Source organism: Capra hircus, chromosome 13 (assembly GCF_001704415.2).
Source record: "Capra hircus breed San Clemente chromosome 13, ASM170441v1, whole genome shotgun sequence".
NCBI lineage: Eukaryota > Metazoa > Chordata > Mammalia > Artiodactyla > Bovidae > Capra > Capra hircus.
The window spans coordinates 60,582,327-60,610,196 of NC_030820.1; the positions used below are offsets into that span (position 1 = coordinate 60,582,327).

The 27,870-nt window shown below is 40.2% G+C and overlaps 1 protein-coding gene across 6 annotated transcripts in view; it reads left to right on the forward strand.

Annotated features, from left to right (window-relative positions):
* TPX2 (TPX2, microtubule nucleation factor) overlaps window positions 14,496–27,870 on the forward strand; it is a 54,429-nt gene continuing 41,054 nt past the window's right edge. For 3 of the 6 annotated variants that reach the window (XM_005688360.3, XM_005688363.3, XM_018057685.1), the window contains exons 1-3: window positions 14,527–14,822; window positions 17,595–17,708; window positions 27,388–27,565. In XM_005688360.3, coding sequence (XP_005688417.2) covers window positions 27,460–27,565 — 106 coding nt within the window. In that variant the 5' untranslated portion in view covers window positions 14,527–14,822; window positions 17,595–17,708; window positions 27,388–27,459. Of the gene's footprint in view, window positions 14,885–17,594; window positions 17,709–18,967; window positions 19,034–27,387; window positions 27,566–27,870 lie in introns of those variants that run through there. The other 3 variants (XM_005688361.3, XM_005688362.3, XM_013968779.2) reach the window with 3 other exon arrangements.

Sequence of the window (27,870 nt, forward strand, 5' to 3'; positions counted from 1 at the left end):
GCGCGAGCCCGAGACGCAGAGGGAGTGCGCGCCTGGAGGACTGGCGTAAAGAACTGGGCGAGAGCGCCCCCTGGCGGTAGACCTGAAGATTCCGGACACACAAGGGAAACATCGTTTACATTCACATTTCCATTCATTCCTTTGGTCAGTTTAATCCACCGATCAGCTTGTATATCGAAAAAGAGTTGCCTTGTGGCTAAGAACCTAGTGTTTGGGATTCTAGTCTTGCCGATTTGGCAAGTTACTCAACTGCTGCGCGCATCAGTTACCCTTAACTCTAAAAAGAGTAAAAACCAGCCTCCCTCCTTGAGTTATTGTGGTGATTTTAGAGTTATCTGTGAAGTCCATAGTCTTTGCTGCATAAATACATTCAGCAAATATTTATTGTTTGGGTTGCTGAAAATAGAGTTAGGAACAAGACAAGACATGACCCATGTTTTCATAGAGACTAAAACCCTTGAGATGGAGAGAGACAGTAAATAACAGAAAACAAGGTGATTTCAAATAGTGACTATGGCTCTGAAGAAAACAAATCAGGGTATTGTCATAAAGAGGGTGAAGGAATAGGTGGTCCGTTAAAATGGATGCCCTCTCTGCCCAGTGAGGGAAACAGACATTTTTTTAAACTGTTTTTTAAATTGTTTGTATAGGGTGCCAGAGATGGCCTCTTTGAAGAAATGACATAGAATCCAAGACCAGAAGTGTAAGAATATGCCAACCTATTGAAAGTGTGTAGAGAACATCAACCTTAGCAGAGGAAATGGCTTGTACAACGCGTCCTGAGGCAGGAAGCTTCTGGCATGTCCCAGAAACTGAAGGAGAAGCACTGTGGCTGAGGGAGGGCAAATGCGGTGTGAGAGGATGTTGAGAAGTTGACCGTGGGAATGAGTTGGAATTCATTCTAAACATTGAAAAGTTTGATTTTGTGGTAATTTAGTTGATTAAAAATAGACTATTAAAAAGATACCAAAAAGCATAGAAAGTCCTCTTCCCACTCCTGCTTTCTAATCCCTGGTTCCCCTCACAGAGATCATCACAATTAATTAATTATTTTTTCTGCTGTGTGACATGTGGGATCTTAATTCCCCAACCAGGGGTTGAACCCATGCTCTGTGCAATGGGAGCATAGAGTCAACCGCTGGACCATCAGGCAAGTCTCAGAGATCATCACTCTTAAGCCTTTCTTCTGTAGTCTTTCAGAGATGGTCACTGTATTCACAAGGAAAAGTATATGTAAAAATGTTTTACACAACTGGTAACTTGCTATAAACACTTCTACATCTTGCTTTTTTTTGCTGAGCTCTATGTTTTCAGTCTGCCCTGATTTTTTGTATTATTTTTAAAATATTTAATTGATTTACTATGTTGTGTTAATTTCAGATGTACAGCAAAAAAAAAGTCAGTTATACATATATCCATTCTTTTTTGGATTCTTTTCCCGTATAACTCTCCCTTAATTTTTTAAATTAACACACAACTTCATAAAAATATGGGCTTCCCTGGTGACTCAGATGGTAAAGAATCCACCTGCAATGCAGAAGATCCAGGTTCGATCGCTGGGTAGGGAAGATTCCCTGGGGAAGGGAATGGCTACCGACTCCAATATTCTTGCCTGGAGAAGTCCATGGACAGTGAGCATGAGGTCGTGAAGAGTCGGACACGACTGAGTGACTAACACTTTATAAAGATATGCCGTAATTTACTTGCCCAATCCCCTATTTAGGGACAATTAGGTAGTTTCCAGTCTTATCTTATTATAAATAAAGCTATAACTTGTTCATTGGTTATTTTGCATATGTGGGAGTTTATCTGTTAAGTAAATTCCTGGAAGTGGAATTGCCGGTAGCTGAGTGTATGACTTTGTTTTTGTTTTGTATTTATGGATATTGGCAACATGCTCTACACAGCAGCTGCACCAGTTTGTCCCCACCATTAAAGATAAGACTGATCATTGCCTCACATCCTGAGCTACACAGTGTGTTATCAAACTTTTTTATCTTCGCCAATCTGATAGGCAGAAACTGAGAGGCACTTTTATTTTTCATTTATTTTTATTAAGAGTGAAGTTGAGCAGTTTTTCATATTTATATGAGTCTTTTTGGGGGGTGAGGTTTTGTTCTGTTCATTTTGTTCACCCTTTTTTTCAGTTGGTCTTTCTGTTGAACTTTTTTCTCACTGATTTGTAGAATATTTATCCTTTTTTTCTCCCCTACATATAAGTTATCAATAGTTTCCCAATGTATTTATTATCATGGGAAAACTTTGCTTTCTGTATAATTAAATGTATGAGTCTTTTCCTTTGCGGTTTCCAGGTTCTATGTCATTCTTATGAAGACTTTTTCCAGCTTGATACTATAAAAATAATTCTCTGTTTTCTTCTACTTGGTTTCATATTTTACATTTCAATCTTTGTTCCATCATAAATTCCCTTCAGTGTAAGATGTGAGGCAGGAATCCATAAATTTTTTTCCAAATAACTACCCAGTTACCCCAGTATCATTATCTATTCCCAACTCACCTGAAATATCTCATTACCGTTGTCTATATTCCCAAGTTTATTTGTGTCAATTTCTGAACTTTTCATTATGTTCCAGGGAAAGGTTTTAAACAGGCACGGGACATGATCTCATTTCCTTTATTAAAACTTGTGATGTCACAATCATTTCAACGTGGAAACTTTTATTCTGAAGGTCTACGATGGGCTTTGGGAGCCCAGCAGAGGGCAGAGTAGCTGAGGGGCATTTGAGGTGGAAGGCGCTGCCTGAGCAGAGGTGTGGAGTGTTAACAAGAGGGTGCAGATGTGTCTTAGAAATAAACCAAGATGGCTGAGAGGAAGTGGTGGCAAAGGAAACAATGCAAATGTGTTTCCGAGGGTGCTGGACACTAAATAGGCACTGGGGGAGCCAGCCATCCTTTTTGAGCAGAAAGGACATGAAGAGATTTATATTTGGGGAAGATAGAGCATTTGGGGAAGGGAACTTTGCAAGATTTATTAAGATCCTTAAAAATGGTTCTGGAGGGACTTCGCTGGTGGTCCAGTAGTTAAGACTCTACACTTCCAAGGTAGGGGGCGAGGGTTCAACACTTGGTCAGGGAACAAGGAACTAAGAGCCCACATGCTGCATGACATGGTCAAAGAAAAATGACTGGAAAGATCATTGAAAAATAATTTTTGATTGGAATTGAATTTAAGAACAAACATGAAGTGCAACCAAAGTTTATCCACGGAAATGTTTATGCAAGGTTATTTATAACACAGGATTGAAAAAGCTGAGAAGTTCAGTAAAAAGAGTGATGCTTTAAATAGATTAAGTTCACACCATACTTAATGATGTGGAAAAATATTCAAACCATAGAAGTTTGAAAAAAGGTTACAAAGCTATTCTGAAAATTAATTTATTTAAAAATGTACGTTACATGCAACATATAGTAGAAAAGATTATACCAGGATGCAAAAAGGTGGTTATTGCTACATAGTCAAATTATGGATGATTTGATTTTCTTTTTTATGCTTCTTGTATTATCTAAACATGACTATATTTTGTAACGTTAGGAAATACTGTTTATAAAAACATGTTTGCTGAGATTTAGATGATGAGATGCTTATGGTATAATGTTAAATGAAGATAAAGATACACAAAATTAGATTGGTGACATCTCAACTCTAAACACCATGCATAAGAAAAAAGGCTGGGAAGTCAATATGATAAAGACAAAAGAAAAATGGAGAAAGCCCTTGTGCAGATGCTAAAGAGGAACAGAAACGAGTGGCCGATAAACCACAGAGGACTGAGGTAGATGCTCAACCCCGCTAGTTATCAGGGAAAATGCAGATGAAAACCTCAGTGAGATTCCATTTCACATTCATCAGATTGGCAAATCTGAAATTCCATCAGATTGGCAAATGAGAAAAGCTGTCCTTTTTTTGGTCGATGGTTGTTCAGCAGTTAGTTTTTGGAGTTTTCATGACAGTCAGTGAGCTCAAGTCCTTCTACTCTGCCATCTTGGTTCCTCCCTCCAGATTATTTTAATGATGTCCTAACCTTTGGTAAATATCTTGCCTTTGACTGACTTCTAGAGCTCCTTTCAATCGACTCTCAGAGAGCAAACCATCAATCCAGTGCAGGAACTGGAGGGAATGGTGCTGCCTGCTTGCCAGCATCTCCCTCACCTTGGCAAAGGAAAATTGGATAAAATCAAGTATGGTTCAAGAATATGGAATTGGGACTTCCCTGGTGGTCCAGTGGTAAAGAATCCACTTGCCAATGCAGGGGACATCGGTTCGATCCCTGCTCTGGGAAGATTCCACATGCCATGGGGCAGCTATGCCTGTGTGCCACAACTAATGAAGCCAGTGCGCCTAGAACCTGTATTCTGCAACAAGAGAAGCCACCACAATGAGAAGCCCATGCACCTCTACTAGAGAGTAGCCCCTGCTCGCTGCAACTAGAGAAAGGCTGTATAGCAACAAAGACCCAGCACAGTCAAAAATAAATAAAAAAGTAATCTAAAAAAAAGAATACAGAATAACTTTGGGAAAAAAAATTATTGTCACAGAGTAGAATTGAAGATGCCCACAACCTATGACCCAGCAATTCTATTTTTTTATATATGTTCTAAAATAACTCTTAACACACATGTGACATGCAGGTATAAGGATGTTTCTAGCAGTACTACTTGTTATAGCAAAAATATGGAAACTATCCAGTTGTTTATTATAGCAGACAATTAACCGAATAGTAGTATGTTTATGGGCTTCCCAGGTGGCGCTAGTGGTAAAGAACCCGCCTGCCAGTGCAAGAGACAGATGCATGCTGCTGCTGCTGCTGCTAAGTTGCTTCAGTCGTGTCCCACTCTGTGTGACCCCATAGACGGCAGCCCACCAGGCTCCCCTGTCCCTGGGATTCTCCAGGCAAGAACACTGGAGTGGGTTGCCATTTCCTCCTCCAATGCGTGAAAATGAAAAGTAAAAGTGAAGTCGCTCAGTCGTGTCTGACTCTTAGCAACGCCATGGACTGCAGCCCACCAGGCTCCTCCATCCATGGGATTTTCCAGGCAAGAGTACTGGAGTGGGATGCCATTGCCTTCTCTGAAGAGATGCATAAGCATATACAATTTTTGTAATTTAAAAATTTTTTTTTAAATAGAAAAAGTCTCCAATATTAAAGTACCTTGACCTAGGCCAAGGTCCACTGCAAATGCACAGGATGGAATTTCAAGTGATTTCCCTTTTCCAACTTCGAGAAGAATACAAAAGTGAAAGTCGCTCAGTTTTGTCCAACTCTTTGAGACCTCATGGACTATCCAGGCCAGAATACTGGAGTGGGTAGCCTTTCCCTTCTTCAGGGGATCTTCTCAACCCAGGGATCGAACCCAGGTCTCCGACATCACAGGCAGATTCATTACCAGCTGAGCCACAAGGGAAGTGAGGAATACAAAGGCACCACTCATTTTCCTCTGTCTCTGAATTTGCCTAGTCTGGAAATTTCATATGGATGGAATTATACAGTATTTGTCCTTTTGAGTCTGGCTTCTTTTATTTAGTATAATGTGTCTGGTTCATCTATTTTGTTGTATATATCAGTATTTTATTCCTTTTATTAAAGAATACTATGCCACTGTATGGATTTACCACATTTTATTTATTCATTCATCAGTTGATGGATGCTTGGTTGTTTCCTATAGTTTGTTGCTTTTAATTACTGTGTGCTAATTTTTTTTTTTTTTTTTACCCTTGAAAAAATTGGCTGCAAAGCCAGCTTTATTGATAGAGCCGTCGGACACGAACTTCATCCACATTCTATTGGAGCTGGACTTCACATCGTCTGGCTTCTCGTAGCCACAGAAGTGGCCGATCAGGGCGCTGTCTTCCGTGAAGCCATCACGGATTTCCAGGTAGTCGTATGCACAGCTGTCATGCCTTTCGATCTCAAAGGCTTGGAAGGTAAGCCCCACGTGATACCCCTCCGAAACGGTAATCCTCCAAACACATTCCTTGGAAGGTCTTCATATACCGCGAAGAAGCCCTTGCCCAGGATGTTGCTGCTGCTTCGGAATTCCACCCAGAGCCGGCTGTCCGTGGAGACGAGGGGCTCTGGGACTTTGTCACCACAAAACCTACCTTATTCCTGCTGCTGCTGCTAAGTCGCTTCAGTCGTGTCCGACTCTGTGCAACCCCGTAGACAGCAGCCCACCAAGCTCCTCTGTCCCTGGGATTCTCCAGGCAAGAATACTGGAGTGGGTTGCCATTTCCTTCTCCTACTGTGTGCTAATTTAATTGCTGTGTGCCAAGGTGTCATCCCTTATGGTTCAGATGGTAAATCCCCATGCAACTTGGGAGATCCAGGTTCGATCCCTGTGTAGGAAAGATCCCCTGAAGAAGGGAATGGCTACCCACTCCAGTATTCTTGACTGGAAAATTCCATGGACAGAGGAGCCTGCTGGGCTACAGTCTATGGGATCGCGAAGAGTCAGTGACTAACCCACAAAGTGTCTTCATGGATCACAGCCTTGTAACTCGAAGTTATATTCCATGGTGTGCAGGGCCACCCAAGATGGGCTGACTCAATAGACATGAATTGGAGCAAACTCCGGGAGATAGTGGAGGATAGAGGAGCCTGGTGGACCACGGTCCATGGGGTTGAAAAGAGTCAGACACAACTTAGCAGCTGAACAATAACGACGAGGTGTCTGTAATTCTTCCTCCAGAATGGATTCCACATCAGCCAGGAAGAGACCAGGACACCCACAGCGCTCCCTGTGTTTGGCTGAATGGGAACTGTAGAAGACAGATCCTTCTGATGACTGTCACCAATGGCGCATACTTGCAAACTTCTCCAGGGGGAGTCACTGGGTGATCACAGCCCCCTCGCCTAGAGGTGTCTGAGGGTTATGCCGCCACCTAGAGCCAATGACCAGCTGTTGTCTATTCTCCATGAGGCAGGCGGTCTCCACTGAGCTGAAAGGCAGGTCCGGATTTCTGGCATGGTGACCACCGGCTGGGATGGTGGAGGGAGTGACAGACATGGAATGAAGAAGATTTGGAAGAGGTAGGAGTAAAAAGTTGGGTCTTTCCTTCTCACTTTTTAAATACAGAGCTTGGCTTCCTACACGTCTCCTTTGAAGACATCTTTCCTCTTCCATTATAAGAAATAATAAACTCAAAGCACACAAATAATAATACATGGATATATTCTTTTTAAAAAATTAAAGATAAATCTCCAGTTACTGTTTTTATCCATGTGTCCTGTTTAGTTCCTTCCCTCTGAAGTTCCCATTCTCTGAGTCTCAATTTCCTCAATCTATAAAATGGAAATACAACATTACTTACATACAGGGTTAGTGTTAGGATGAAATGAGTTATGTGCAAAGTACTTCAAAGAGTGCCTGGTAAGTGCCAGGTAAGCGGTAGCTGTTATTACTTCTTCACACCTGTAGGAAAAGTGTTGCACTGTTTTGCATATTAAAAAATATACATAATGATCAATTATACTTCAATTAAAAAAAATACTTAAGGTCCAGATAAAAAAACCATAATGGTTTCATAATGAAAAAAACAAACCCACGTTCAGCACTTTGTGTTTTAACTCAATAATGTGCTTCAAAGATACCTCCCTATCAGTCCAGATCTATTGAACTCTTTTCGAACTGATGCTTAGTGTTCCATCCTATAGACAGTTTACTGAAATAGCCCCCCTACTAATGGACAGTTAGGGGTTTTCCAATTTCTCATAACTACAATGCAACAGCCTACTAATTGATATCCCTATTTCGACTCTCGTTCCCCATCCCCTTGTTTTCAGCATAGCAGCCAGAGTTATCCCATTAGAAGTAGAGAGTAAATCAATACTCAAAACCCTCCCAGGACTCCCACCTTATTCAGAGTAAAAGTGAATTTCCTTACTAAGGCCCACTTGATCTGCATCCTGCCTGGGAATATCTCTGGCCTCATTTCCTAAAACTCTCCTCCTTTCTGTTTGATCCAGCCACCCTGTGTGTGTGTTAGTCCCTTAATCCTGTCCGACTCTTTTCGACCCATGGACTGTAGCCTGCCAGGCTCCTCTGTCCATGGAATTCTCCAGGCAAGAATACTGGAGTGGATTGCCATTTCCTTCGCCACCAACCACCCTGACTTCCTAGCTATTTCTAAAACATTCCTCCCTGCTCCTGCCTTTGCACTGGCTGTTCCTTCTGCCTAGAACACTTCCTTAAGATATCTGCACAACTTACTCCTCCTTCTTCAGGTCTTCATCCAAATGTCCCTGAACTACCCCATTTATATTTCTCTTTTACATGGATAAGGCCAAAAGAGTCATGACTGAAATCGAGCCAACCAGACGTATCTGTGTTTCTTTCAGGTCTAAAATTCTACTTCGGTGATTTCAGACCTTGATGTCTCCTATTCATAAATATTGGGAACTTGAGACCCGTCATACCATATTAGTGGATGCAGAAGGACTCTCTGGGGCCAGGCTTACCTCTTGTTAATTTGGGAGGACTTGGAAAGTTCTTGCACCCAGCCTTCTGGCATTGGTTCATTCATTCACTGAGCACTTTCTGCCTAGTAGGCCCTGAACACAGCACAGCTTTGATACCCCTTCTCTTCTAATATGAAACAAGCACATTTACCTTCCCTGTCCATGGCCCTGCATGTACCTGGAAGTCAGTGAACAGTCAAAGCCTAGGCAGGCCCTGTCCTCCCTTTGTCTCTGTCCAGCCCTCTGTTTCTCCTCTTCTTTTCATCAACCCTTAGGGGCCTGGTGAGCAGATAGCTTTGCATTTATCACCTATTATGAGATATCATGTATTTATTTATTTATTTATTTACCTTGTTTAGTGTCTGTCTTCTCCACTAGTATGTCAGCTCCCTGAAGACAGAGATTTTTGTCTGTCTTTTTACTACTACATCCCTTCACTTAGCACAGTGACTAACACATAGTAGGCACTCAGTAAATGTTGCAGTGACTGTGTCTTCATGTGAAAGTTGATAAGTGTGTCTCTTGGAACTAAGTCTAGAAATAGAAGTTCTAGGTTGCAGGGCACACATGTTTGACATTTTAAATAGATGTTGCCAAGTTGCCCTTTAAAACAGCTGAACCCATCCATTCGCCCATCTTCTGAGTTACCTTGTAAATTATTGATACCATCACACTTTTAATTTTGGTCAGTCTGATGGGTGAAAGACAATACTTCTTTGTTTCATTAGACTTAAAATTAAATTTCAGCATTACTGCTGAGACCAAGCATCTTTTCATGTCTTAATGGCCAGTTTTGTTACTTCTTCTACAAAATGAAATGCCTTCCCTCCCACTCCCACCCCCACTGAGCTTTTGTCCTCTTATCACTGATTCTTAGGAGGGTTTTTCTGTTGTTTGCATTTTGTTAGATGTCTGGGAAATATTTGATTTTGTTGTTTTTTTTAAAAATAATTTTATTATTTATGGCTGTGTTGGGTCTTCATTGCTACTCTCTGGTTGTGGTGCAAGGGCTTCTCTCTGTGGTGGCTTCTCTGGTTGCTAAACAGGGGCTTTAGAGCTCATGAGCTCAGCGGGGTTTAGTTGTCTTGAGGCATGTGGGATCTTAGTTCCTGGACCAGGAATTGAACCGGTGTCCCGTACACTGGCAGGTGGATTCTTAACCACTGGACCAGGAGGGAAGTCCCTGTTTGTTTTTCTTTTGTCAAACAGAATTTTAAAGTTTTGATTTGGTCAGTCTTTTCCTTTATGTCTTAGTTTTTTTTCTTTTACTTTAAAATTTCCTATATGATGTCAATTTTTTTTAGCTGTAAAAATTTTAATTATTTTATATCTTTAGGGTTTTAGTTCATCTGAAATTTGTTTTTGTAAATAGTATTGGATAAAAATCTAATGTAATATTTTCCCCAAATGAAAAGCAAATATCCCAGATCCATTATTTGTTCCATCTGATTTGAAATTCTACTCAGCATTTACTAAATTCTGATATCCATGGGTCTGTGTCTGCACTCTTAAATTCTTCTACTGATCTTTTCTTGTTGTTAAAAAAATTTTCTATGCCAGTATCCTACTTTAAAAAATTGTGGAAAATTTCAAATGCATATATGTTTGAATATGTATATACATGGGCTTCCCAGGTGGTACTAGTGGTAAAGAACTCTCCCACCAATGCAGGAGACATAAGAGACACAGTTTTGACCCCTGGGTCAGGAAGATCCCCTGGAAGAAGGCATGGCAACCCACTCCAGCGTTCTTAACTTGGAAATTCCCATGGACAGAGGGGCCTGGTGGGCTATATAGTTCATTGGGTCGAAAAGAATCAGGCACGAAGTGACTTAGCATGCATGCACGCATGTATATATGTATCATGAACCTGTCAGTCAGGTTTTTAAAAAATGTTTTACTTATTTATTTGGCTGCACTAGGTCTTAGTTGGGGCAAATGGGATCTTTGATCTTCATTGCCGCATGCGGCATCTTTAGTTGTGGCATGTGGGATCTAGTTCCCTTACCAGGGATTGAACTGGGGTCCCTGCATTGGGATCATGGAGTCCTCAGCCACTAGACCGCTAGGGAAAACCTCCTGTTACTCAGTTTTAACAATTATCAATTTGTGGCTAACCTTGTTTCAGCTATACTCCCATCTTCTCTTCTTGGCATACTCCAGATTATTTTGAAGCAAATTCTAGAGTTATTTCATCCTCACCATTTCTATATGTATCTCTAGAAATAAGCAATATTGAAAAACAAAAACAAACCAAAATACTCTTGCTGTATTTTGCTTGTTTTTTTTTTCTGTTTATTTTTTGAAAAAACTAGATCTTTTGTCTTTTTGTTGTCCAGTTGTCTCAACTGGATTTTGCTGATTGTATCCTCATGGAATCAATTATGATACTTTAAAAATTATAATTTTATAATATGTTAATATTTATGAGATCTGGTATGGCAATTTCCCCTATTATTTTTCAAAATTAAGATGCCAATTCTTCTATTTTTTTCTTTCATGTGAATTTTAAAGTCAATTTGGCAAATTCCATGACAAACATGTATTGGATTTTCATTAGAATTGCATTTAACTTTTAATATGGAGAATTTAGAGTATTAGATCTCACCATTCATTAATAAGGTATATGAAAGCATGAGTCACCCAGTCGTATCTGACTCTTTGCGACCCCATGGACTGTAGCCCACCAGGCTCCTCCGTCCATGGAATTCTCCAGGCAAGAGTACTGGAGTATGCAGACATTCCATTTTCCAGGGGATCTTTCCAACTCAGTGATCGAACCCAGGTCTCCTGTAATGCAGGCAGATTCTTTACAGCTTGAGTCACCAGGGACACCCAAACCTTATTTAATTATTTTTATAGTTATTCATTGCCGCAGAAGGCAATGGCACCCCACTCCAGTACTCTTGCCTGGAAAATCCCATGGATGGAGGAGCCTGGAAGGCTGCAGTCCATGGGGTCCTTGAGGGTCGGACATGACTGAATGACTTCACTTTCACTTTTCACTTTCATGGATTGGAGAAGGAAATGGCAACCCACTCCAGTGTTCTTGCCTGGAGAATCCCAGGGACAGGGGAGCCTGGTGGGCTGCCGTCTCTGGGGTCGCACAGAGTCGGACACGACTGAAATGACTTAGCATCCAACAAAGTTTCAGTTTTAAAATTTCCTGTAAAAGTTTTAGGCTTATTTGTTAAAACTTTTGTAGCTTTTTTTTATTATGAACACTTATCTTTTTAAAAAATTTTATATATTTTTATTAAGCATAATTTACATATAGTAAAATACACAAATCTTAAAGGTACAACTTAACAAATTTTACCTATTATACATCAGTGTAATCATCAGATCCAGATATGGAACATCTATATCACTCCAGAAAGTTCCTCAGATTTGTGTCCTTTTAAAGAAAAAGTTAGTTTATCCCCATTCCAAACTGAAGATTATACAAAATCCAATATATTAAAAAAACATATTTTTAAAAAAGAAATTTCTCAGGTTGAGAAGAGGATGCCCCCCCCACCAGCCCCCTTCCCTACTTGTGCGGAACCCTGAGGGGTGTTGGAGGCCAAGTTTGACAATCCATTCTTTTCCACAACCCCCTCAAAACATATTTTTAAAAATATGTGTTTATATTCACGTGCGTATTTTGAGGGTGCATGGAATGCTAGATCCAAGCTGTCTAATACGATATTTAAATGCAAATTAGTTAAGCTTAAATAAAATTAAATGTTCCCTTCTGCAGTTGCCTTTTCCACATTTTGAATGTTCAGTAGCCATGTGGTGTCACTGTGTTGGATCACACAGTCTTCTAGTTCCATTACCACAGAAAATTCTATGGGGCAGCACTGATCCAGAGAGTTTATTAGCTTCTCAAAAGCATCCATCACCAGAAAATGTAGAGACACTAGGTCAAGTCAGTGAAACTTTTCTTTACGGAGCCAGAAATTTCTTTGGAGAGCCCAAAGCTCCTTGTTGTGACAGAGTCTATGGTCTGCCACGAGTAACCTTTTTGCTCAAAAAATCCAAACCTGCTGCTGCTACTGCTGCTAAGTCACTTCAGTTGTGTCCGACTCTGTGTGACCCCATAGACAGCAGCCCACCAGGCTCCCCAGTCCCTGGGATTCTCCAGGCAAGAACACTGGAGTGGGTTGCCATTTCCTTCTCCAATGCAGAAAAGTGAAAAGTGAAAGGGAAGTCGCTCAGTTGTGTCTGACTCGTCGTGACCCCAGGGACTACAGTCCACCAGGTTTCTCCGTCCATGGGATTTTCCAGGCAAGAGTACTGGAGTGGGGTGCCATCGTCTTCTCCAAAAATCCAACCCTAAAAGCCGTTAAAATATATCCAGATTTTATGCTTTAGTGACCATCTCCTCCCTCTTTTCTTAGAGAGAGACATCTGAATTCTAATAATATTTGCCATGAGAAAGGTGCTCTTGGCGCCCCAGAGCCTCTGTGCTCAGTGTGAGGCACAGTGTGAAGTGGAGAGGCGTTGCAGTGACATTGTCCTTTGGTGTGTGGTCGTTCTAGGTGCCGGAGGCGCTCCTGGAAAACGCACCGGGCTCTTGTTGCAGACGGAGAATATCCAGGAGGGCGCAGACGACTTTAAGGAGAAGTAACACGCTGCAACAGAGTGGACCATCCCTCTGCATCTAGGATCCTGGGCCACTCGGGTAACGTGGCGCCAGAATCTGCAGCAGGCATCTCAGCCTCACAGAATGCTGGGTGGAATAACAGGGGTCTGAGAAGGGGACGACAGAGGATGAGATGGCTGGATGGCATCACTGACTCGATGGAGTTTGAGTGAACTCCGGGAGTTGGTGATGGACAGGAAGGCCTGGCGTGCTGGGATTCATGGGGTCGCAAAGAGTCGGACACGACTGAGCGACTGAACTGAACTGAACTGGGAGAATCTAGAGCCAAGACCATCCAGCTCAAACCCTTGTCAAAACAAATAGGTCCTGAGGCCTGAGATTTTGTCAGTGTCCCTTGGTGTAGAGCAGGGGTTTCAAACCTCAGCGGGCATCAGTATCACCTGAGGGGCTGATAGAAAACACAGATTGCTGTGCCCATTCTGACTTTCTGATTCAATAAGTCTCACATGGGACCTAAAATTTACATTTCTAACAAGTTTCCAACTATACCGGTCATCTAGTTCTTTGAGAACTACTGGTTTGGAGTAATGCTTCTCAATCCCTGCTGCATATGAGAATTGCCTGGGCACTTGAAAGTGCCACAGACTAATTAAAACAAAATCCCGGGGGGCATGTGTGTGTGGGATGAAGGCTGATCTTTTTGTTCTCGTTGCTGCTATTACCTCCTAAGTGATTATTGATGATAAATAGGACTAGATGTTCTTAATGCAAATCCTATCTTCTTCACTCAAAAAAAAAAATGTGATTTTAAACAAGTTTATTCAACTTCCTTAAGCCTTTGTTTTCTCTTCTACAATATGAGGGTAATACAACCAAGGATGTTGGTGGAATTAAAGGAGAAAAGAACAATCCTCTAAAAACCTTGGCTTCAGGCACTAACATCCGGGCGTGGAGTTGGATGATAAGTTTGAGAGACTCCACAGTTGGCAAAGAATCTAAGGGCCAGCCTCTGTTGCATTGCTGGGTGCGTGCTAAGTCGCTTCAGTCGTGTCCCACTCTTTGCGACCTATGGACGTTAGCCCGCCAGGCTCCTCTGTCCATGGGATTCTCCAGCAAGACTACTGGAGTGGGTTGCCAAGCCCTCTTCAAGAGGATCTTCCCAACCCAGAGATCGAACCCGACTCTCTTCTGTCTCCTGCATTGGCAGGCGAATTTTTAACCACCTATCTCAAATAGTTTGTAGCGGAGCATTCTGGGCTTTGTAGTAACTTCGTTAGTCGAGTTGTTGCAACCGGCTCTCGCAGTTACACTACATTTCCCAGAAGCCTTCGGGGCCGGTTGTTTGCTTGTCCCCCACCCTGACTTCCGGCGTCGCCAGGATCTAAGGGGCCAATCGGAAGGCTGGGATTGCCGGTTCCCGGCACACTGATTGGTGCGTTTGTGCAGAGTCTGCGTTCAAATTTTTCAACGGTACTGAATGAGTCCCGCGGCGGGTCTTCGCGGCGGTCGGTTGACAGCGCTGGGCTGAGGTGAGCAGTGAGGAGGGAAGAGGAGCAATTGGGGCGCCTGGCGGTCTTCACCCTAATTTCAAGCGACTGGAGTCTCCGCGTGGAGGACGCAGCTCCTGGGACGTGTACTGCAAGGGTGCCGCCCTGACCCGCGGAGCAGGAGCGGGGCTTCCGGCCTCCCTTCCCTTCGCGACAGGATTTCCCGGTGAAGTTCGGTGGACCGGGTCTAGCAGGCTGTGTTTGCAGGTAGAGGCGGAGGCCAGCGTGGGAAACAGAAGGAGGAATTAGGGCGAAGCTGTGGGCTAAGGGTAATGACAATTATATTATTACCCAGCACACAGACAATAAGCGTTTACTGGACTCAGCACTGTGTGTTTTCTCATTTGATTTTCTTCCCAAGCCAGTGAAGTCGGTGCTAGTCTTAGCTCTCTTTTATAGGAGGGGGAATGAGGCCCGTAATCTAGATGAATTTCTAGAAATGGGTGATACAGTAGCCCGCCCTCAGGACGTCTGGCGTTTGGTGGAGGAAAACAGGTGTGGCCACGAAACAACTGCATCTCATAACTCTTTTGTAAAATAGAAAGGTAAAGGAAGTAAGAACATAATTGAAGGCGTGTGATGCGACTTGGAGCTGACTTTCTGTTGGGGGGTCTAAAATTCATTCCGTTTTATCAGCTCCCCCCCTTTGTGTGCATCACTGGGTATTATTGCCTTTCTAATTTCCTGTCCTAAGACACTTAACAGATTGGAGTGGAAAGAAAAAGTGAGCCAGATTATAATATTGTAGGGTTGTTTTTCTCCCTGTTTTCTTCATTGCTGCTGCTGCTAAGTCGCTTCAGTCGTGTCCGGCTCTGTGCGACCCCATAGACGGCAGCCCACCAGACTACTTTGTCCACGGGATTCTCCAGGCAAGAATACTGGGAGTGGGTTGCCATTTCCTTCTCCTCTTTTCTTCATTAGTGGTTTCTTTTTCTCACAATTTTCTAGTACTTAGGTACCAAGAAATTCCAATCAGTCCTGCTTAGGACAGACAAGATAGCATCTGAGTGCTCTACAGATTTTGCTTTAAGACCATCACTTGGAGTTTGCCCTGATTCAGCCTTACCTTGTCTTGATAATCTATGGCCTGTCTTTGAAATTGTCTCATGAGATGTCAAAATTCGAACTATTTGCTGCAAAGCTAAGGATATTTTTGTGTTGCGGCCTCAGTGTATCACACCGCCTGTCAAGCAACCCCTAATTCAAACTTGAGTCCTTTTGGTTGGTTGTTTTGGTTTTGTACTGTGGGTGTGTCAATTCAGTATTAGGTTGTCACTCTTGGGATAAAAATTATTGTGCCTCCCAGCTCACTTAGCTAATTGATCTTTGAGGTTATACTCTGTGCTCAGATTGGTGTAAGATACTGTGTGTGTACAGTCAAAGGGTTTCTGGTATGCTTGAGGACAAAAGTCTGATTCAAATTGACAAGTGACAATTAGAACAAGAAAGATAGCATCTGCATATTCTAGTTTTTATATAGTAAGCACATGGCAGTTTAGAGGTAAGGGAGATTGTTGAGGCTTAAAACAGGCCAAGGTAGCTTTGGGGAGCAGGGGGGACACAAACTGCTCTTGGTAGAGTTCAGTTAGGAACCAGGGCAGTCTTGGTGCATGGAAACCACCCATTCAGTATCTGTTGAATTGGAAAGGCAAGAAGGTGTTATCTTAAATTGACTACAAAATTTCAGGTATGAAAAACTGAGTATATTGAATTAGGTTGATAAATTTGTTTAAACCTTCAAGTCATTTAAATAAAATAGCTATTTTGGCCAGCCTTATGCTTAAGTCTGTGCATTCTGACCGTAATAAAGTTACCTTACCTGTAGCTGCAATTAAGCTTCAATAGGTGACGAGATGGTCCTTTATTTCTTATATAGGCACCAGGAGAGAGTCAGAGTTCTCCCATATTTCCTATGTGTACTTTTTTTTTTAAAGCCTTTCCCTAATTCCTTTGGAATTGTTGGGAAGGAAAGAAGGAGGAGAGTTTTGTGGGGGGTTTTTTCTTTTCAGAAATTTTTTATTTCAAGTCTTTAGTTTATGGCTGAATTGCATCTTCATTGCGGCACATGTGCTCTTCGTTTTGCTGTGCTCAGGCTTTCTCTAGTTGTGGTGTGCGGGTGTCTTCTCTTGAGGACCTTAAGGCATGCAAGCTTCAGTAGTTGTGGCTTGTAGGCTTAGTTGCTCCATGGCATGCGGCATCCTAGGTCCCGGACCAGGGATTAAACCCATGTCCCCTGCATTGACAGATTCCCAACCTCTGGACCACCAGGGAAGTCCTCAGGAGGAGAGATTTAAATGTCCTTTGGCAAACGAATTTTCTTTGCCATGGGGTAAAGGTAGGAAGCAGAATTTACTCCAGGGACATTGAACAACCCAATCAATTCTGTGAATAGATCTGTGTTTGAGAAAGTTCACCTGTCAAGGTACTTTGTGGAAAAAAGTATAGGTAACTGGAAGAGGTTCTATTTTTGTTTGTTTGCATAAAGAAACTTGATTGGGGGAAATTAAAGGTTAGTGAGAAAGGTATAAAATTGTATGTAGGAGCAAACTTTAGAAATGTTTTTTATAAAATGCTGTTTCTACTTTTTTTAATTTAAAAAGGTAGAATTTTTTTTTTTTTCATATACAATGTGCCTACTCTTTGTCCTGATGTTTGAATAGAACACAAACTATTGACCCCTTGATGTTAGTGTTCCTCAGTTGCAGGCTGTGGAGAGGTTGCTTTGAAGTGGAAGTATGTAACAAGCAAAAACACAGGGACATAGCACATATACCCTAAAAAATTTAGGAACACTTTTACACTAATGAAACAATAATCTGTTAAGTTTGACGTTTAGGGGGCATCATGCTATTTAGACCTTAGCTCTCAGAAGTACCCTGGTTTTAAGCATGGTTATCCTTGGTGTTTTATACTACCCCTTCTGTTCTCTGCTAACCTTTTTTGCTACAAAGAACTTGAACTTGTTTCATCTTCTTTCAGATTCTGGAAAAGAAGTATTTTCTGGACTTCAGAATTTCAGGAGAGAGGTGCAAGAGTATATTGCAACTTTGAATAAAGTCTGTAGTCAAGGGTACTGACTGGATTAAACCACAGGTAAGGCTGTGTTCACAGTGTTACATTAAAAATAAGGGGACTGCTAAAGCTTAAAAATTGTTTACGTAATTTTCATTCATCTTTATAATAACATTTTGGAAGAGAATTTATTTAATGTGGAAAAGAAAATAATGTCACCCACTATCCTGCTTCTCAGATAAATTATGGCTAGCATTTTGGTAGATTTCCTTCCAATTTTGGGGGGGTGGGGGGGTTGGTAACGTATGTTTGGTTTTAAGAAATCATGCACTAATAACTTATCATTTTTTTCCACTTTGTAATTAGGCTATGAAAATTTTGTCATTCATTAAAATTTTCTGTAACATAATTTTAATGGCTAATATATTATTCCATTATATGGTTCTGCTGTAGTATTCTACCCCATGGAATCACTGGTCGAAAAGAATGCATATTTTTAAGACTTTTACAAAATACCAAATTGCCTCATAGGAAAATTGTGCTGATTTACCTATCCACTGACAGTATACATCACACAGGCACAATTTTATATTTCTAAAGTATTTAATATTTAGATTCACGAGTGTGCAAAAGTCAAAGTAACATAAAAAAATTTAGCATTCAAAATCTTCCAACCCTGTCACTGTCCATCTCACCCCTTGCCACCTCATTGGTAATCACTTTTTGGGGTGTCTGCTTTCCAAACCAGACACCTTTTGAGGGATATCATTCTCTATAAGACTGAGTGAGATTTGACAAGGGTTGTAACCTCCTATAGCCCCACTGTCAGCCCTTACAAAGTCTCTTAGCTATTTACTTTTAGAACATCAGAGCACTTTGGTAAAGGTAAGAGTTGTTATTTGGCCTAGAGGTAAATGGCATCTTTGATTTCTATCCAGGTTCTATTAGTTATGTAAGAGTGAATTATGGTTTATAGAGTTCTGTGGATGAATAAAAAATGTGTAACTGAATTTGTAATCATTCAAAAATGAAATATGAAAGTTTGGAAGGAAAGTGATAGAAAAGTATGTTTGCTTGAGATTTTTGGACAGTGATGAATTAGAACAAATGTCCTTGTGTCCTGTGCTGACTTCTAAGTGCTTGGACAGTGAGAGATTGTCATTGGATTTTAAATTGACCCAATTTTGGAAGCTTCATAGATCTGTTTCTGTAAACAGATCTGATTTCAACATAGAAGTTAGCAAACAAATGTGGAAACACAAAGTCCATTAACTTCCTTCAGACTTGGTTTGTGACTTTGATTAACAATTAAAATTGCAGTCTGGACTATGTTGCCATTTGCTGTCTCTTGCTAATCCTATGTATAGGAAAAAAAGAAAAAAAGAATGGAGGTGTTTTCTCCCTGGGTAAGATGAAAATAACTCAACTCTAACTTGTGGTAGTGTAACAAGATCTCTTATCCCTTGTGGAAATAGGAGAGGGTGTCCCTGGGGAAATGGCACTGCCTGGGATGGGACCATTTTAACTTAACTATACTTCTAATGAGGTCTTGACTTACTCTGTTTATTCTATTGTATTACCATTTATTTAACTCATGATTTTCCTCTAATAGAACGAGGCAAGACACTTCACAAGTGAACTGTGAGGTACTTGAGATCGTCTATCACACCAAAGTCTTTGTTTTGCTCAGGAGCTGCTGGGCTGCTATTTCAGCCTTGCTTAGAATGCACCCTTTTCCAGCTTTCCTCCACCCTGCTCTGAACCTGCACCTATTGATTTATAGAGCTTGTCATGGCTGGTTATTTTTGGTTGGAGAGTGAAGAGAGAGAGAGAGCCATGGAGGTTAATTTCAGTTGAATGTGGAAATATGTTACATTGCTTCTTTTACAATCTTTCTCAGTTGCATGCTTCCCAGTATGTGTTTTCCTTTTCCATTTATTTCTTCTGCTAGAAAAAGTCAGTATTCATCTTTATTTTTTTTTTAAATCCTGTAAGAATTTATTCAGTGAACATTTCTTACTAGATCAATAGAGTAAAAGTTTTGATAGAACATCTTTACTTAACTGTCTTTATTGGTTCACTTCAAGTCTGAAAATAAGGTTTTGTTAAGCCACCCTCACATTTCTCTCTGGTGATTCTAACCTATTCTTTTTTTTTTTTTTTAGTATTCTATTTTTATTATTTTTTAAAAAATATAAATTTATTTATTTTAATTGGAGGCTAAATTACTTTACAATATTATATTGGTTTTGCCATACATTGACATGAATTCGCCACGGGTGTACATGTGTTCCCCACCCTGAACCCCTTCCCACCTCCCTCCCCATGTCATCCCTCTGGGTCATCCCAGTGCACCAGCCCCGAGTACCCTGTATCATGCATCAAACCTGGACTGGTGATTTGTTTCATGTATGATAATATGCATGTTTCAGTGCTGTTCTCCCAAATCATCCCACACTCGCCCTCTCCCACAGTGTCCAAAAGACTGTTCTATACATCTGTGTCTCTTTTGCAGTCTCGCCTACAGGGTTATCATTACCATCTTTCTAAATTTCATATATGAGCGTTATTATACCATATTGGTGTTTTTCTTTCTGGCTTACTTCACTCTGTATAATAGGCTCCAGTTTCATCCACCTCAATAAAACTGATTCAAATGTATTCTTTTTAATGGCTTTTTATATGTACCACAGCGTTCTTATCCATGCATCTGCTGATGGACATCTAGGTTGCTTCCGTGTCCTGGCTATTGTAAACAGTGCTGCGATGAACATTGGGGTACACGTGTCTCTTTCAGTTCTGGTTTGCTCGGTGTTTATGCCCAGCAGTGGGATTGCTGGGTTGTACGGCAGTTTTATTTCTAGTTTCTTAAGGAATCTCCACACTGTTCTCCATAGTGGCTGTACTAGTTTGCATTCCCACCCACAGTGTAAGAGGGTTCCCTTTTAGTATTCATCTTTAGCCTGCAGAACTCTGCATGTCTGTCTATATCTTTTATGTATCACTTCCACCAGCAAATCTTCTCTGACCCTCCATCTATAAAATGTAGCCTCCTTTTCTGCGCTTCCACAGTGCTCTTTGTTTATCCCTCATTACTGCAAAGATCACCCTGTATCACAATTAACTGTGAGTTCCTTATGGGGAAGGATTATACGTATCTTTTCAGACTTTGTTTTTAGGAAACAAGAATAAGCAATGTGATATGATGGATGGCACTCAATAGGCGGTTTTAAAAGGAACCTAACTAGTTCATAATGTAGGAGAAGCCTTTCCCTCAGGTCTGTCATAGGATTATTGGTCGGGAAGAGCTGTTCACACAGAATATTTAGTTTTACAGGAGTCTGAAGCTGTGGTGGATTCAGGTAATTTTGAAATGTGAAGCCGATTCTCTTGCGGCAGCTTGATTTGTGTTGGGGAATGTGGTTGACGCATGTGCCTTTTTTTTTTTCCTTCAGTGAAACCTGTTGACAGAAATTCAATCTTGATTAAGGGGTGCAGGAAGGCATCCAGTTCCACCCTGCTTGGGGCTCTCATTTAAACAGTTGGCTTTGGCCTGTTTCATTTCCCACAAGGCTTTTAGTTTTTGAAGGTTTTACATCCTAATATTTGTGGGAGAGGCGCTGTAATGAAGCTAGCAGTTGCCAGTAGTTACTTTTGGTTTTGTTCATGTACTTGTGCAGTCACTCTTTATTGAGGAGAGTCAGACTTCTCAATGGATATATATTTATTTGTTCCTTTTCTTTGGTAGTGGGGTAGAGGGGTGTACTAGACTAAAAGATGACTCAAAAGAAGATTTTTTGAAAAAGAGATCATTTTAAAAATTAGTATTTTCGTTTAAAATTTTTAACATACAAAAAAAGTAGGCATATTTAGGTTTGAGCCCCCTTTGCCTTTTAACCCCTACTGATCAAATGCAGTTCTAGACTTCAGAGCACATCCCTCCTTCTGATGCTTGAGTAGTCCCTTTTACTCTGAACTATCCACTGAGAGATTCAGACAAACCTCCATCTTGTTTACAGCAAAAATTTACATGCAAGAATACAGACTTAGAAAAAGAGAAATTAAGGGGTGATGTTTTAGTTGATGAGAAGATTCAGCTCTGAGCTTTCTTGGTATACTTAGAATAGGATTTTTAATTTACCAGGGTGTTCTTTTTGCAAAACTTGTTAAAAATGCTTAATTTTTCTGTAGAGAATAGTTTATTTTTGTATTTGTCTAACAGGCTTCTCATTTTTAAAGGAATATTGATAGGAAAACCCTGTATATTATGGTGACCTCAGATTTTGTAATCCTATAGACCAAGTCTTATAACTCAATACTGCTACCTGCCAGTTTGTGATCCTGGAGTAGCTTGATCCTGGAGGAGCTGAGTGAAGTCGCTCAGTCATGTCCGACTTTTTGTGACCCCGTGGACTGTAGCCTGCCAGGCTCCTCCATCCATGGGATTTTCCAGGCAAGAATACTGAAGTGGGTTGTCATTTCCTTCTCCAGGGGATTTTCCCGATCCAGAGATCGAACCTGTTTCTCCCACATTACAGGTGGGCCACCAGGGAGTAGCTGAGTCAGTTCCTTATTTGTAAAACAGTGATGATGATATTTACTTTCTGTTTTGTTAATACAGTTTAAATGAGATAATTTATATGAAGTGCCTAGTAAAGTGCTTGTGCTTGGCCTGTAGTACACAATCAGTATTTGGAAGTTATTATCTAAATAGTATTGTCTCTCGCTCCTTGACATTTGATATTAATCTACATAAATATCTATTTTTAAGCAAATAGGAGAGGCAGTGGATAGTGTGGTGGATAAGGACACTCCCTTTAGGGCTTGTCTGAGTTCAGATCCTGGCTCTGCTACTTAAGTGTATGAGCATGAACAAATAGTAAATCTCTCCGTGCCTCAGTTTCCTCATCTGTGAATAGTACCCACTTTATAGAACTACTGTGAGAATTTAGTGGAGTTAATACATGCAAACATTACACAGTGTCTGCTTGTCATAAGTATTCAGTAATTAATAGTTATTAATATTTTTAACTTTGCTTTCAAAGTTTTTATTAGGTCAATACACAGGATTTTATGCAGAAACATTAACAAAGAAAATATTTATCATTTGGATATGTGAAGTTAGTATCCGGTTTATAGACCATGTAAATGGGAAGCGTTATTTCCAAAAATCAAAAGATTTAACAGTTATTGCTGGATTATAAGAATAATACAAATCCCAGAAAACCTAATGACTTCTGGACTGTCACCATGGATTTCAGGGGATAATAATACAGCTTAACTAGCTCTTTAAACTGAAAAGGTACACATTGAAATAATAGAATAAGAAAGTTAATATAGTGAAAAGTGTTCCCCTGACCCAGACCTCTCAGCTTTCTTCCCAGTCCCAAATGCTATTAACACTTCTGTGTCTTCTGCAGTAGTCTATGTATGTATAAAGGTATTCATGAGTATACATTACCTCTTTCCTCTTTAACTTGAATGAGAGCACACACTTGTGCATTTTGCTTTTCTTATTTAATAGCTCTTGGAGCTCATTCTGTAGAAATCACATATGTAACATTATTTAATATTAAAGTTACTTAGTATCTCAACATGTGGTTGTGCCATAATTTATTCAACTAATCTATTGGTCAAATTTGCATATTCAGTTTTTTGGCTTTCATGAACAATGCTTTGTGAATATTCTTATATATGCCTAGATACATGTTTATAAGGTAAGTTTCTACTTTTGGCAAGATCTATCAAAGAAAAATGCAAATTATTTTCCAAAGAGCCTAGCAGTGTAGCTTCATTATTTAAAAAGAAAAAAGGCTGTGAGGGGTTAAATTTGAATTCTTTCCAGGTTGTTTTCAGCAGCATACTTTGGTGGAATCATGATTTTTAGAAGACTAAGTGGGATTGCTGCATATTACATTCCTGTCTCTTCCCTCCCCCTAGCTTTACTTGTCTTTGTAACATTCCTGCCTGGGAAGTCTTCCCAGTGACCTGGGTTAGGCATTAAGATCATGGGAATCCAAGATTTTCCCATGTCTTCTAGGATGTTTGTTCAAAGAATAGGAAAACGTCCTTCTTACAACAGAGGAATTTTAGCCACTGTCAGTTGCTGGAGAATCTTCCAATAGGGTCCTTTGAGTAGAAATTTGGTCAAGGAGAGGAAAGGTATCAGTAGGTCAAAAGGCAGTGGTAATATCATAGCACTCAAAATACCTTCTTTCTTGTTTATGGGAAGTAGGTAGGCAGAAAGGTAGAGTAACTTCCCCATTGTCATATACATCAAGTAATGCCAGGGAGAGGCCTAGAATTCTGTATTTCCATGTTGGGATTGCTTAGTAAGGACCTATATGAAAAGAATTTTATTGTCTGGAGGTAGGTGTTTGCTGATATTTGATCATCACTGATCAGTAGCTCAGTGATATCTGTTACTCTAGGCCATTTACCCCTGTGTATATGATGACTGCTGTAGCTCTAGCCATTACATCTGCATTCAAGGCAAGAAGCAAGGTGAAGGAAAAGGGGAGGAGCAAGGGCTGTAGTATATCTATATTAGGAAAGTATGAGTTTTCTTAGGAATCCCTCAGCAGATTCCTACTTTGTTCTTATTGGCCAAGCTGTCCCCTGGCTACTACTCCAGGCTTGGAAACTTGGTGATCAAGGGGGTGATTTCTGTCTTAGAGCACTTTTTACTGTTTTGATGGTGTTCAATGAAAAATATTTAATCATACCTTGGCTTAAGCCATGTTAACGTCTAATTTTCTTTATGCTTATAGTTCATACTATATGATTTAAATATTATACCATCTTATCTCTTAAGTCTGATTAATAGTCTTAAAATAAGTCTAGGTGTCCCTGATGGCTCAAACGGTAAAGAATCCACCTGCAATGCAGGAGACCTGGGTTTGATTCCTGGGTTGGGAAGAGTCCCTGGAGGAGGGCATGGCAGCCCACTCCAGTATTCTTGCCTGGAGAATGTCATGGACAGAGGAGCCTGACAGGCTACAGTCCATGGAGTCATAGAGTCTGGCACAACTGAGTGACTAAGCACAGCACATCTTTTAAGTCTGATAGGCCTCCTGTCTAGATTTTGAATTCCTTTGTGTCTGAGACTAAATCTTCTACTTTTTGTATGAGACAGTGTCTCCTCCTTGAATATTAGTGAGAAAGGAGCTCCAGTATTATCAAGCCCAGGTTTATGGCCCCTAGCAACTGTGAGTGAACTGCTAACACATAGCTTACTGAGTTAAATTGAATAATGAAAGTAGAAATGGGGAAGTGTGAAAACGTAAGAATTGAGGATAGTAAAGAATCCTCTATTCAGGGTAAAAGACTACGAAGACCGTCTCTATACTTGGAAAGAGATACAGTACTGTTTCCTATGCAAATATAGACCATAACTACATTAACATGCTTCTCTTAACTCATAGGGTAAGGGCAGATGATGTAGAAAACATATTATACTAAAGTCAGGCGCCTCAGTTCTAGATCGGATTCTTTCTTTATATAACTTTATGATATTAGGCAAGTCGTTTTCAATTTCCCTTACTTTCAGCTTTCTCTTCTAGGATGGGAATAATTGATGCTTTAGAGGATTGTTGAGGGGATTAAAATTGTATGTCTTTAGTATTGTTATTTCATGGTGCCTGGCATGTGTAAGCACCTTTGGTACCTTGTTTTTACCATGATCATTAGTAGTAGTGTTGTATGATCCTGCTGCTAAGTTGCTGCAGTCATGTCCGACTCTGTGCAACCCCATAGACGGCAGCCCACCAGGCTCCCCTGTCCCTGGGATTCTCCAGGCAAGAACACTGGATTGGGTTGCCATTTCCTTCTCCAATGCATGAAAGTGAAAAGTGAAAGAGGACCTCATTTTGCTTTATTTAATCTTTATCTATAAACTGGAAAATATAGGTGTTATTTAAAACTCCTCCCAACTCCAAAATGTCATATTTCTACACTAAGTACTTCAATTGGAGCATCGTTATAAAGATAGCTGTGGAGGTATAGCTTCAGTGAGTTCATAGGGGAGACCATGGGGGTGCGTAGATTGATTTCACTATGTAAACCAAATAGAACAAATTCCTTCTCAATTACCCAAGTCCACTGAGAGATATTACCCAAGTCCACTGGCCAAACCACCGAGCAACAATGAGGTTGAGTGGACCTAATCTCATAATTTATCTCAGAGCATAAGTATAGTGGTATAATATAAAGAAAATGAGTACTGAGGGCTATTAGTACCTGGAAGAGAACTGGCACACCTCTCTGTAATGCAAAGGGATATTAACTCTCCTGAGGAACGTTTTCACATTATGTGTCAATAGCCAGTGATTCTGTCTTTTAAGAATTTGTCTTCAGGGAAGAATTAAGTATATATACAGAAACTTAGCTTCATGGATATTCTTCTAGTTGTATCTTTAAAGCGAAAGTATTGGGACAGTCTTAATATAGGGGATAAGTAAATTAGTTATTAGTTGCTGATATATCTATATTGACATGGAAGATGCTTGCGATATGTGAAGCAAATTCAAAATGTCAATGATCTTATTTGAAAAAAAAAGTAAAAGTTAAGTGTGTGTATGTGTTGTGTGTGTAGAGAGAGATTGAGAGAAATTGTGTGGGTGTGTGAAGTAGTATGGCATTATGGATTTTTATGAAATCATTTTTTTGTGATCTCATTTAAAAAATGAGCATGTATTTATCAAGGCTTAAAGAAAGTACTTAAATTAGCAAATGTGTATGTAAGTCATTAACTGATGTCTACTTCTCTTCCATGATGCAGAATACTTTAAGTCCATGTCATTCCATAATGAAGACAAATGATTCATTGGGTTTTGTAGGGAAATTATTTGCCAAGTGAGTATAGCCTTTAGGCTATTACTTTTAGCTATTTTTTTAACCACATTGGGTTGGAGTCGGGGGCTGACACTCCTTCCACAGGACAGAGGGCACAGGACGCATGACAGCTCTTCTGTACAAAGTATGCAGAAGTAAGGATGGCCCACATTTTTTTTTTTTAACCTAATCTGCATGTTGTCCCTTTTATGTATTTTTAAAGGTATTTGTCTCTATGCCCAGGAGTAGTATTTTTTACAAAAGTATTTTTAAAGAAGAAACCTGTACTTGGCAAAACACTATTGAGATTTTTTACTATGTATGAGATACTGTTCTAAGCACCTTAATGGATGAGCTATACACAAGTGAGTAGAGTTCATCCTTGTCTAAAGGAACTTAGGATTTACTAGGAGAGAGATCTGCATAGTTAGCTAATATAAAATTAGATGGTATAAAAGCACAATGGCTTTGGAGGGGCAACAGTAATGAATGGTAGGTGCAAATTGGGAAAGATTTTAGAGATGATTGAATTGGACTTTCAATGATGAGTAAGATTTTGGTTGGTAGCTATGATGTGTTTCAGAAATTGTGTTATTCAGGGCAAAGAGAAAATGCATTGGATGTGGATGAGACTGGAAATGAGAAAACGATAGATTGAGGGAAATAAGATAATGAATGTAAAAGACTTAGCACAGTACATGACATATCGTAGGTATTCATTAAATTTGGCCTCTTTCTAATTCCAATGTATTTACCTCAAGGAGTGTCAAGTTACTGAAAAAGTAAACTTTACTTTTAGTGTGATTTGAAAAGTAAGGCATATTGCCCAGGTTATTTTCAGAATGCATATGTGATTGTAAAAGCAAAATAGGGTACCAGTACCTTAGATAAATGTGCAATCAAGTTTCTGAACCATTTATCTCCGTAGGAAGTGACCTGTTGAGAAAAGTGACACAAACGTTGGAAATAACCTGCTGTTTTGCACCAAGGGTGGGACACAATGTCACAAGTCACAACCTCTTATTCCTATGATGCTCCAACGGACTTCATCAATTTTTCATCCTTGGCTGATGAGGAAGATACGCAACACATAGATTCCTGGTTTGGTAAGTGTCTGCTTTTCTAGTTGTTTTAAGGGATAGTGACTTGCTTTGTGCTAAGCACCTTTCAAAAGAATGGATTGTAGATAACTAAAACATAAATTCCTTTCTGCACTCAGAGACTTTGTCACCATATGATAGAAGTAGTTGAAATGTCCACTATTTTGGAAATGGACTATCAGTAGAAATCAAAGTTTTGCGGTTAAAAATGATGAATATTTAAGCTTTATGAACATATGGTAAAATTCGGTTGAAAAAAATTGAGTGAAATTCAATTACATGTCTATAGTGAGGGCAGTCACATAAAAACT